Consider the following 12,533-nt stretch of genomic DNA (forward strand, 5'->3'; position numbering starts at 1 on the left):
TACTGCTTTATCTGATTATCTCCTCACCACGGATGCGTAATGCTAATGCTGCCTTTTGACGTGGCAAACACCCCCCTCTCTCTCTCTCTGACAGGCTCTCTCACAGTTATATTTGACTGTAATTGCAGTATGAACGAATGAGAACGCACTGTCTCGGTAGTACAGTAACATTTTTCCAAATTTAAGAGAGGAAAAAAAGTTAATGGCAGAGGTGCAACCTCTTCGCGAAGGAAAACTGGAAAAGAGTAATTAATACGTTCCTCGAAAAAAATAAAAAATACTCCCTCCGATCATAAGTTGTTGTTGAAATACATGTATCTAGATGTTTTTAAGAACAGATACATCCATATTTGGACAAATTTGAGTTAACAATTTAGGATCAGAGGGAGTAACTAATATGTATTCCTTCCGTTTCATAATTATTGTCTCAAATTTTATCAAATACTCTCTCTGACCCAAACTACTTGTCGAAATATTACATGTATCTAGATGCTTTTAAAACATATATACATCCTTATTTGGACAAATTTAAGACAAGTAATATGAATCGGAGGAAGTATGAATGTATCAATCACTAAAAAATGTCTAGATACATGTAATATTTCGAAAAAAAATATGTAACGGAGATAGTAGCCAACAACCTTAAAAGCGGACAGTCACATCACATGCACCGTGAATTGACTACCCACTCCACCAGAGAGAGCCAAGGCAAGGGAAGCAGCTAAATAAGACAGTTTTGGCAGGCATGGACAGCATGTGAAAGGTTTGCTCCCTACGGAATACGCGTTCCATGTCCATGTGCGCACGCATAAACGCGTTTCAACTTTTAAGCTGCAAAAGGAAGAACAGAACAACAAACAAAAAGAAGAGAACAGAGAGGTGTTATTAGGAACAGATGAATGATTTGATCCATGTGGTGCCATTGCTCACATGGTGTAGTTCTTAAAGCTGCTAGCTCGGCGTCCTGCCGTAGAACAAGCCTATCTGCCTTAATTTCTGGTTGACTATTCTCTAATCCCAACTCATTCGCCTCGCCTCAAGTAATCCATTCAACACGCCATCGTGCATGTCTGTACCCAAGCAGTACTAATTGATGCTGTCATCACTAACTTTGTTTTAACAATCACACCACTCAGCCTCCATGTCCAAAGAAAGAGTACTCCCTTCCATAATTCTCGTCTTCAATTTGCCCAAATATAAATGTATCTATTTCTAAAAAATGTCTAGATACATGTAATATTTCGACAAGAATTATGAAACGGAGAGAGTATGTTATCTTCTTCTTTAGGCTGCTAAATTTTGCTAGTACTAGCACATGTTTTTATATGTTCTCAGAGAATCTTTTCTTTTTAGAGTCATTATTGATTCTGTAAAGTTATAATACTTTTTTTAGCTCACATACATTTTTTCGCTTGGAAAATTATTCTACTTGAACTTCGATTTTCAATATCGATCGATTTCTTAGGGTTACAACAACCTTTTTATGTTAGCAAGCATTTCGCCCAACACTTTGCATTGGGCATTATTTCCTCAATTTCAATTGATTTTGTGTTTGTTAGCACATGATTTTTTTTTGTCTTCGATATTTTTTGGCTGTTGAGATTTTTTTTCTCCTGTTACAGTACTTTCTTAGCATTTATCGACCCCAGAGGTGTTAGCACACACTAGCATTTCATTTCCTCAAAGGTTTTTCCACCATTGAGATTTTTTCGTTGCAACGTTTTACCGATATTATGTGAGTGTAGCACACATATTTATGTCATCAGCCATTTTTCCCTTGAGATTTCTTTGGTCCTGGCCTCTTGTTCTCATTATTAATTATTCGAGCTCACATCTTTTAAAATCCTCGTTCAATGTTATGCTTAGGGAGATATTTTTGTTGGTTCTCAGAACACCTTTTATGTTTTTGAGCAATCTCTGCCCCAAATGGTTTCTCAGTCAAGAAAATATTATCTCAGTGTTTACACATTTTGTATGTTTCCAAGTAATTGTCCTCTATTGAGTCTTTTTATCTAATGTGACCTCATTTTTCTAGATTTTTTTTCATCATCAAAGTCTTTTTATAGAGTTCCTTTTTCAATTGTCACATTATTTGTTCGTTTTTTTTTACTAATTCTTCTATTGGTAGCACAAATCTTTTTACATCTTTAGAAATTATTTCCTTAGTCTCTACTGACTATAAGGGTGTTATAGCACACTTTTTTTTATGTCCTTGGGCATTTTCCTACCGAAGAGTGTTTTCTTGGCTCGGGCCTCATTTTCTGCTGATTCGTTTATTTTTTGTCTGCATCTGGAGAATGGGGTTATTTTCATGGATCTTGTAACAAAATCTGCATAGGTGATATTAAAAAATTACTCCTATTCAGATACATGATATGGGAGGGAAAGGATAATAGAACATGCATTTTTTGACGTCCTTATCCAACATTGTTCTTAGAGAAGTTATTCATTGGATATTATTTCTTCATATTTTTACTTCAAGATTGTGAGCGCAATTTTGTCCTCGAGCTTTTTTTCACTCCCAAGATTTGTTTTCCCACCTTTATGTTCTTTCCTCAGTGTTTCAGGATTCCGGAAGTCTTAGCACACATTACTGACATCTGTCTACAGTTTGGCTTCAACCTCTTCGCGCGTGAGCCCCTTTGTTTCGGGCACGATGCATAATATGAAACAGAGAGACACTAGGTCGCACCCTGAACGAAGCAAAGAGGACCCCGGTGCCAAACAAGTCCTGTAGCACAACGCTCAGTCAATGAACTTGATCCGTGGCATAAGTCAAAACCTAACCTAGAATGAAATAAGAGCGAAAAAAACTACCGTGCAAATGGACTTCGTACTTACATCGGTTAGCATTCGTATTTGCATGTAGATGCAAATTAACAAATTTATTCCCTTCCTTAACATCTCTCCCATAGGTGAGGTGGCTAAGCCAACCCGGGTTCAAGTCTACTCACCCTCTACGAACAAAATCAGGTGCCATCTTTCCCCCTGGTTGTGTTCTCTTATATCACACTCCAAAACAGGCCAATGGATAACTTACCACAATTTCCAGTCACTGTCGTCAAGCACCCCGGTTTCTCAAAGCACAATTACAAAAATTGACCACAGGTTAAATAGTAGAAAAGTAAGAGTTAATTTCACGTTGACATTAGATATTATCAAGAATTGTGCTTCCAAAAGAAAGACCATAACCGATGGTGTCAGAAACAATATAGAGTGCAGTGATTACCTTTCAAACGCATTTCGATCATTTTTTTTGTCACTGCGACTCTTTCCCGTTGTCACTGCATATATTTAGTTCTTACCAATTCCATGGGTGTTAGGATACATTTTTCATGTCCCTTACCATTTTTAACCAAAACTTTCTTTGGATCGGATATCATTTTTAAAGTTTTTCTTTACTATTTTGTGGGTGGTGGCTCTTTTTGACTTCTTCGATAGAGATTTTTGTTGCGACCTTATCTTGTCAGTTTTTGATGTTTCTTTCACCGATAGGCGGTAGCACATGATTTTATGTCATCATAAATTCTCTTTGCCATTGTGTTTTTCATGTTCGTGAAGGATTTTAGGGTGATTTTTTTTATCAATTCCATGGGGCACACATATTTTTGGGATGTTCCCAAGCATTGTTGGGCGGGGCAGGACACTATTTTCTTGGTATTTATCAGTTCCACGGGTGCTAGCACACATCTTATATGTCATTTGGTAGTCTCTCACCCATTAAGATTTTTTGTATGGGACTTATTTTCCCTGATTTTGCCTGTGGCTGTTAGCACTTAGCACACATCTTCTAGCGATATACTACTTTATTCAGCTGTAAACAAGTAAATTTCTCAATGTAATAGTACAACAGTGATTAAGCGACTAAGAGAAGCAAACACAATGCTAATTAACATGACAATACTAACATCTGGGCCTACACTCCTACAGTTTGGCTTCAATCTCTTCGAGGGTGAGCCCTTTTGTTTCGGGCACGATGCATAATATGAAACCGAGAGACGCCAACGCAATCACCCCGAACGAAGCAAAGAGGACCCCAGTGCCAATCAAGTCCTGCAGCATAATGCACAGTCAACAAACTTGATCCACGGCAAAAGTCAAAACCCAACCCAGAAGGAAAGAAGAGCAAAATGGCAGTACCTCTAGTGGGGAGAAAGCAAAAGTGACCAGTGCATTGGAGGCGAAGTTGACAAGAACAGCAACACTCAATCCACGGCCTCGAAGTTTCAGCGGGAAGACCTCCGAAATCATAAGCCAACCAATCGGACCAAATGACAACTGCAAAGTTACATCTTCTCATCAGACAGCCAAATATAAACTCACATGTAAAGTTCAATGTTCTGAATTTCACAAAGCCCAGGCCAACCGTATTCCTTACTGGGAATAGCAGCCATTGCAGATAAGGGTCAGATGATTCTGTAAAGTACCTGGTAGGAGCCAACATACAGTAGAAGTGCTATTACAGCCACATACGAAGCACCCTTAAACAAGGTATAGTATGAAGACAGCAAGAATAGGGCAACAGCCTGCACATATAACAACCATCAACACACAAGTTTAATATGTGCTGTGCGGATACATGTCCATCAATATATTTTTACCCTACTGAAATACTTTATTTATTTATTAATGTTGAAGCCAGACTTACAATTCCACTGACACCTCCAATAAGTAATGGTCTTCTGCCAAGTCTGTCAACCACAAGAACGGCTACTCCAGTCATAATCAGCTACAGAGAATCAGAGATGAAACCACAGCATTAGCAATACTTTCACTTTTTCTTCAAAAGAAACCAGGACATGACAATTTAACGGCAAACAGTAAGACGATTCTTCTTATGCATTTCTCAGTGTCATCAAATTTTAGCTAGGTATATACTAACCTGAATTCGTTTAACAATGATATGGACCCATTTTGTGTAATAGTATGTTGAGTTTTGGTCAAATTTAAACTTGCATTATGCAAAAGTATTGGCACATACCTTCAATAAGCCAAGAAGAATTGATACACGAGTGGCATCAGATGCTCCAGAGAATCCAGCAGTCTGCGTGCAAACAGTGGCAGGTATGAATAATACAGAAAAAAAAGCGAAGAGTGCGTGGTGCTCGAAAGCAAAGCCCTATCAGTCCAGCTAGCCCTACAAGATCGACAACAATTTGTGGCCTTGAACCCCCCTGTACTGGAAAACAACACTTTGAAACACGAAGGGGATTCCATTTTTGTAGGAGAATCAACCTTGCCACCAGAGGACATACTCGAACTGAATAATATGCAAAAGTTTTAGTACCTGAAAGATTGTTGCAGCATAATAGAGCACACTTGGTTGACCAGTGACCTAGCAAATAAATAGAGCAGGAGAAGAAAAAACACCACATAAAATTCATCTTCAAATCATGGAATGTACGAATAGAACTTTATGAGCATACAGTCAAATCAAAAGACTAGAGAGACTACCTGCTGAAAGAACACCAAGCCACATCCAATTATCATTGCTTTGAGACATTTTCCCTGAAAGACCTCGCTGAAGCCTGCTTTTTTCTCTTCACCAACATATGACAGTTCATCCAGAATCAAATTAACCTGCTCTGAAACCAAATGAGGTGAAGCTTGACCCCTCAATCGGCATAAGCAACGGGTAGCATTTTCTTTTGTCTCCAGCAGATTTCCTTTCCCTTGTGTGGCACATAACAAAAGCCACCTTGGTGAAGCAGGTAGCCAGCACATTCCGATTCCCATTATGACACATACCGGAGTACTGGTAGCATACATGTAGCGCCAACCAGAAAGCACTTCGACAAAGAAATTACCTACTATATAGCCAAGCTGCATAAGGAAATTGAAGTAAGTAGGCTGGGAGATGGTTGAAGCGAAGACAGGGAACATTTAAATCTAATCAGCACTTACAAGCATCCCAAGAACAATAAAGAACTCCTTGAGAGAAATAAGCATGCCTCTAATCTGACTTGGAGCAGTCTCTGCAATATACATGGGAGCAGCATGCATAGCCTAATGAAAGCAACTCACATAAGTCAAGCCTCGTAAAGAAATGTGTGTGCTCATATATTTTGCAATGTCAACTATGTGACATAAAAAGATAGTATCAGCAAGTTTAATTACCAATCCGATTCCTATGCCATATAAAAAGCGACCAACCACCATGATAAGGAAGTTAGGCGCCACTGCTGTGAGAAGAGCTCCAACTAAATATGAGATCGAAGCAACAACAAGCTCTCTGCGTCTTCCTGTGGTAAGTAATAGGTACAAAGTCATATCAGATCACCAGACTAGATTGTACCGAAGAGCAATGAAGGAGAATATGAGGGTGACAGGACAGACGCACCTAGAAAATCTGCAATGGTAAATGCCATGGCAGATCCAATCAGAGCGCCATAGAGTGAGCCGCTGACCTGCAACATGAACAACCGAATGACAAGGCATGCAGCAGATTAATTTTATGCGATGGTTATAGAATCTGATATGCTGCAGAGTAAGGAGCATTACCACGAGACCAGTTTGCACTGACGACAGGTCGTACCATGTTGTGCCACTGGATGTGGAGGACTGCAAATTGATGCAGTGAGATGTCTTAATTATAAGCAGGGACAAATCGTGGTTTGGACAGAGTAAGGAAGAACAGTGACACGTACCTTGAGCGATATGGTGGCACCAGATGTCGCCCCAATGTCATAGCCATAGAGAAGGCCTCCCAAAGCAGGGAAGAAGAAGCTGCGTGCAATTTATTGGAGACAAGTGTGCGTGTGTTATTAGGTATACTATACAAGTCGATGTTCAAAAAAGATTGCTGGGAAAATAAGGTTGATGGTTCGTTTTGCAGCAGTGGTGAATGAATGAGAAGTGTGGCTAATTTGACGACTGAAGCAGCAGCAGCTAGCATATTATGGCATCTGTGTGTTCATTAGCAGTACGAATGAAGGGAGCAAGTAAGCAGGAAAGAGGGGGAGTGGAGATGCGTACGGGAGGATTGCGGCGGAGACGGAGTAGGCCTCGCAGGCGGCGGGCAGCAAGGGCCTGGTGGCGTCGGAGCCGTCGGTGGCCTGGGAAGGGACATGGATCGACTCCACATCGCTCTCGCCCTGCACCACCGAGAATCAAACCAATCAAATCGCACAGTTACAAGGTAGTGGCCGCACTGGCGAGCTACAAGCCTAGACGGGAAATCAAATCAAGGCAAATCGGTGAAGAAGAAGAAGATTAGTATAGGAAGCAACCTTGCTGGATGGAGGATGAGGATGAGACGCCATTAATCTCGCTCCTGTTCCGTGCTGCTAGTGCTGTGAGGGATCGGTAGCTTCCTCCCCCGGCCTTCTTCCCTCGGCAGACTAAATCTCAATCCAGGCGCGGGTAGGTACAGCCACGTGGTCCACGTTCCGTTTCGTTCCGTCCTCCTTTACGAGAGGAGAGGGAGGAGCCAAATATACTAACCAAGCTTGGGGTTGGAGGAGTCACGTCGTCGTCCTCAGCTCCACTCTTCTCCTTAAACCCCACAACAGTGCTTTAAAAAAAAAAAACCACAACAGCACGACCTCTCTCGCTCGCTCTCGATCTTTCTCCATTTTTCTAATTTATCTCCCCAGCTTGGCCTGAGCTAATCTCGATTTGATTCTTCTGAACAAGTCATCGCCTGCATTAATAATGTCCCACCAGTACATGGACACCGTAAAGCTAGGAGGAGTACTAGTGGCTGGCCTTCTCCGTACTAGACTGTAAACATAACTGGCGCCGAAAAACCATCCAGAGTTTTACCCAAATTTTGCAAGGATGCATAGATTTACGTGCTAAACACCCATGATTTTTTTTCAAATTATTTCTTAACTAAATTACGGAGTATTTATTAGGCAAAATAGCGAGAGAATAAAGGCTGTGATAAAATCACGGTGGAGATAAGCATTTTTATATAATCTGGACCATATAGCAACAACATACCCGAAACCATTCGAAGACAGACACACAGCATACCCAATCAAATAAGTTGTACTAAATTTAAGACACTTGTCATGGTTCGGAGGGAGTATAAAAACTACACAACGGCAACAATTTTCGGTCTCAATATCCACACAAAATCCTTAAATTCAAACACAGACGATCAAATCGCCAGTTTTTAATTTTTTGGCATATATCCAGGCAAGGATTAAAACTGTTCAGGGCTCAGGACAGGTATTCTATACCGCATACATTATTTAGATCCAGTACATGAAACCAAGCTGAGCGACGGATTCAGATCCGCAGCACCAATCGCTGACAACAAAACACAAAGAGGATTACTGGGTACCATTCAGTTCAGGACGCCTCTTCTTTCTTTGGTTCCCAAGGCTGGTACCTTGTCCAGTCCCTTTGTCCTGGGTTTAGCGCATGCCCCTTGGAGTGGTAGATCAAGTCATCACCCTGTCCAGTGTAGTTCTGTCTGTGCTCCCTAATATACTTTTTAGTCTTCTCCTCCAAGAGCTGTACATAAAAAGAGGAGTCATGTCATTATGGGCTAGCCGGTTTCAACTTTCAAATAGTAAAACATTGTACACAGCAAGACATGTTAGAGAACATTCCTGCAAACAAATAATTGTCCCATATAAGACAGAACAATAACTTAAGAGTGATAATGTTCCTCGGCACCCTATTAAGTACACATCACAAATAATAAGCAAAGTTTCATCACTCCCATTGATTGATGGACAGCATTATACACACACACACATGCTCAAGGGCTAATTTATTTTTTATAAACAACTGATGTAATGCAACCCGTTAAGGAAACCTTGCCGAGTAAATTACAGAAAACCACCACATTAGCGTCTAGGGTTTCACATAAGTACCGGTTTACGTTTTGGTGACTAAAAACCACCAAATTTATTTAACTCCTCGCTTGTTAACGAATAAGCACGTTTCTGACAGTTATGGCCCACTGTTGTGCCAGCGGGGCACCTATCCAACTGTTGGGGGAATACATGCGCTCGAACCACTCGGCCCGTGGCCGTCTTCTAAAGCTCTGGCCAGACATCACCAAGCTTGGAGCTGCCGCCTCCGCACCTACACAGCCTTGTCAACCAGGCTGCGAGGACAGCACCGACCTCGCGAGAGGCCGGCTCCGCCCTCGTCCGCGCCTCCGGCCGCCCGAGCTTCCCTGCCACGACGCCGTCTGCCGCTGCTCGCCGTCGTTAGCCGCCTGAACACGCGCAAGAGATCGAGGGCATCGCGGACCAAGGACGAAGCGCGCGAGGTTGGGTCAGCTACCGCTTCCATGCGGCCCTCCTCGCGGGGTACCTCGGCGGCAGCGATGACAACCTCTCCTGACCCGGTCCTCCCGAGCTGTTTGCCTCGGCCCCGCGCGCAGGAGGCAGAGCTCGCGCCACGGGAGCTCGGCGTGCACGGCGACGTCGTCTTCGCTAGGAAGCCGCCCGCCGCTCGCCGTCGTGGGGGACGGCCGCCGCCTGCCCTTCCCCGCAGCGTCCGTCGACTTCATCCTCGCCGCCCGCGCCCTTGACAACTCCTCCAAGCGCCCGTCAGTTCTCGCTGCTGAGGTCGCGCGGATCCTCAAGCCCGGGGCGCATCTGGTCGTGCACACCTCCGGCGCCGCCGACGCCTACAGCCTCCGCTCGCTCCAGGCCCTCCTCCTCCCATCCATGCGCCTACTCTGATCTCGCGAGATCGACGGCCCTGACGGACCCACCCTCCGGGCTTCCGCCACCGCCACCTCTTCCTGGCGGGCGGGCTGCTGCTGCTGGTGGTGGATCGGGAGCCGCCGGCGAGTAGGGAGAGGGCTGGCGGGCTGCTTCTGCTGCCACTAGGTGGACACCCTTGTTGCTGCTTGTTAGCGATATATACGGCGATGCCCTGACTTCGGTCTCCCCAACGAGGCCACGCTGGACGCCACGTTGGCATGACCGGTGGACCCGTCCCGTTAGTTTCGTGATTATTTGCTAGCAACCAGACACTTAGCGCAATCCGGAGGTTTTTAGTTATCAAAATGTAAACTGGTATCTATGTGAAACCCTAGCCACTAATGTGGTGGTTTTTTGTAATTTACTCAAACCTTGCCTATTCAACGGCTAATGAATTTCTGGAAATTATGACTTATATGAGAAGAGACGAAACTTGAAAAAGAAATGTGCAAGAAATAGCACAGGCAACATCAGAGGAAAACTTGCCTTATCCCCAGTGCTATCTGTAATGTGGTGCAGCCATCCATGCCATTCAGCAGGCACTTGGGATGCATTGTAGCGACCCTTCTCCGCATACTCTACCCACCTATGCCTTCCTGAAGAGTTGACAATGTTTAGTTTTGTACTAAATGTCAGAGGGAAAAGAAGTAACACAAGAAATATTATGCTCCCACAAAGGCATACAGAACCTCAAGCAGTCAAGCTTTCAAATGATCATTAAAGAGTGAAGTCCCCAATCTCAAGCATTGGAGAAAACAAGAGACAAGATATCACAATATCATGGATAGTATAGAATCTGATACTGTTATTTCTAACGTGGCAATGTCTATTGCTTTTGTGGTCAAAATTTCACAATAAACAGTAGTAGATCAACCAGGGGTCAGATACTCACCATACTGAGTGTCATGTGTTTTCTCATAGTATTTGTTTCCAAAACTGTCAACTCCTACAAGGGTTGCGCCAATGTTGTGAATTTTTGTTTGCCTTAAAAGAAGACAAGTCCACGGTGAGACACACAACCACATCCATGCCTGCAAAAACTAGAGAAACCGGAGGGAAGACTTACAATAGGTTTCCATCCCCAAGGCATTTTCTGTAAATAACACCATGTTAGAACATTAGAATTGAATTTAGCTTTTTCCTCCAACTATGGAAAATTCTTTACCTGGCACAATACGATATGATTAAATGAAAACAGTACAACTTACTTTATCACTACAGCAGCAAGGTTGCTCACTTGCTTTCACAATGAAGGTACCTTAACGTGGGAGTTCCCAACCGGTTTGATCTAATCTCAATGCGCACCTACGTCTCGAAATACTTGGTTTGTAGTAGGATGCTAATTGCTAAATCCCCAACACTAAGTAGAGTCTTGCTGCCTATCGGAAAAGGATCATGTGGAAGGTCTTTTTCGGAAGGGGAAAAAAATACGTGGAAGGTAAAAGTACATGCAAATTTTGAGGAATTTCAATGTGCCTCACTTTGTTTGTTATGATATGCTGCGGTTTATTATCGAGGACTATGATAATGTGGGCAGAGGCATTCGTGTACTGGATGATTTTGACATAAACTGTCTGGACCAAGAGGACCAGAAGTATTTCTTGTTCCAATCTTTGCACCCAGCAAGATAACTAAAGAGGTTGTAAGTTATTGCGTATTTTAGGGCAGCAAATGAACATGTGCTCTTGCTAAGAAATTCCTACCCATTTGATTCCATTAATTTGGACGCGAAATAAATTGGCGATCCCACAGGCAGTAAAACGATACGCGAGGCATTCGAAATCGAAGAAGGAAGCTAATCGGATGGGGTTTCCCCTCACATCCACAGGAGAAGAATCAGGGGCGAATCTCAGATCCGGGAGGAGGGAGGGAGGAGAGTCTCACAGGTATCCCTCGTCGCGGGCGTAACGGAGGAAGCCGGTGAGGCCCTTCTCCTTGATGCCCTGCATCACGCTCCGAACCACCGCGGCCATGGATGCTCCTCCTCCGCCTCCTCCGCCGCGCTCTCGATGGACGACGCGATGCCTCCCCTTCTTTCTCCCTCTCTGTCTCTCTCCAGGATTGGAAGGTGGGCGAAGATTGACGATGCGGACCAAAACTATGGGCCGGGCCCAACTCTATCCCCATGATGCTGGGCCAAACACATTTTGTAACTGGACTGAGCCCATACGTCGGAGGCTTGGAGTTGCGCGGCCCACCGTCTTGTTCTTCTTCTTCCCTCCATCAGATCAGCAATCGAAGCAAATCTGCTATCTATGTGGGGATAGATGGGATGGCATGGAAATCAGGAGGCAGCTAGATAGCTAGCTGGGCGAAGTCTCCTCTCCTTCACCTAGAATGAACTCCAGTTCGGCAATCCTAAGAACCTCATAGCTAAGCTTAATTCAGCTAGCTAGCTGCCCATATCCAATGATCATCCAGCACGTATATACTGGAAAAAGATGGGGTGAAATGTATATAAAGCTAGCTAGGCAGCTAGCATGCAATCATGCTAGTTCAGATTCTGTCCCAGCTAGCTAGAGCTGTAGGACGTACTACGTGCGTCGATCGATCGGCTGAGCTAGTGTGCGCACCAACTCGATGGATGGATGGATGAGCTGAGGTGAACTGGTGAAGTGATTGGTGCAATTCTCTCCAAGTGGTAAAAAGGAAGCGGCGCCGGCCGGCCGGCGTCGCAATGCGGCATGTGTACCATCCCAAATCTTTTTGTTCCTGGAAACGTCTTGTCAGAGATCCCAATTATTCACCACAAGCATGCGCGATTACGCGCCGTCGCTGCCAAATAATCGGTCGAACTAAATATCACGATCTGTATCACATCTCAAATCGCCCGCCCTCCGGCCGATCTGTGTCGTACTT

At 43.8% G+C, this 12,533-nt stretch overlaps 2 protein-coding genes across 2 annotated transcripts; both read right to left on the minus strand.

Moving 5' to 3' along the window:
* Nucleotides 1-3,788: 3,788 nt before the first annotated feature.
* Nucleotides 3,789-7,445, minus strand: LOC100843182 (D-xylose-proton symporter-like 2). The gene is made up of 14 exons (XM_003574354.4): nt 7,230-7,445; nt 6,976-7,094; nt 6,648-6,726; nt 6,502-6,561; nt 6,341-6,407; nt 6,118-6,242; nt 5,905-6,006; nt 5,455-5,823; nt 5,288-5,335; nt 4,982-5,044; nt 4,649-4,729; nt 4,428-4,526; nt 4,141-4,278; nt 3,789-4,053 (listed from the first exon to the last, which is right to left on the minus strand). Exons 1-14 carry the CDS (start codon nt 7,260-7,262, stop codon nt 3,925-3,927), a joined length of 1,512 nt encoding a protein of 503 aa, XP_003574402.1. The 5' UTR covers nt 7,263-7,445; the 3' UTR covers nt 3,789-3,924.
* A 535-nt stretch (nt 7,446-7,980) lies between these two features.
* LOC100843484 (probable NADH dehydrogenase [ubiquinone] 1 alpha subcomplex subunit 12) lies at nt 7,981-11,742 on the minus strand. The gene is made up of 5 exons (XM_003574355.4): nt 11,559-11,742; nt 10,741-10,767; nt 10,567-10,658; nt 10,161-10,270; nt 7,981-8,463 (listed from the first exon to the last, which is right to left on the minus strand). Exons 1-5 carry the CDS (start codon nt 11,645-11,647, stop codon nt 8,299-8,301), a joined length of 483 nt encoding a protein of 160 aa, XP_003574403.1. The 5' UTR covers nt 11,648-11,742; the 3' UTR covers nt 7,981-8,298.
* Between the last annotated feature and the right edge of the window lie 791 nt (nt 11,743-12,533).

Source organism: Brachypodium distachyon, chromosome 3, assembly GCF_000005505.3.
Source record: "Brachypodium distachyon strain Bd21 chromosome 3, Brachypodium_distachyon_v3.0, whole genome shotgun sequence".
Classification (NCBI taxonomy): domain Eukaryota; kingdom Viridiplantae; phylum Streptophyta; class Magnoliopsida; order Poales; family Poaceae; genus Brachypodium; species Brachypodium distachyon.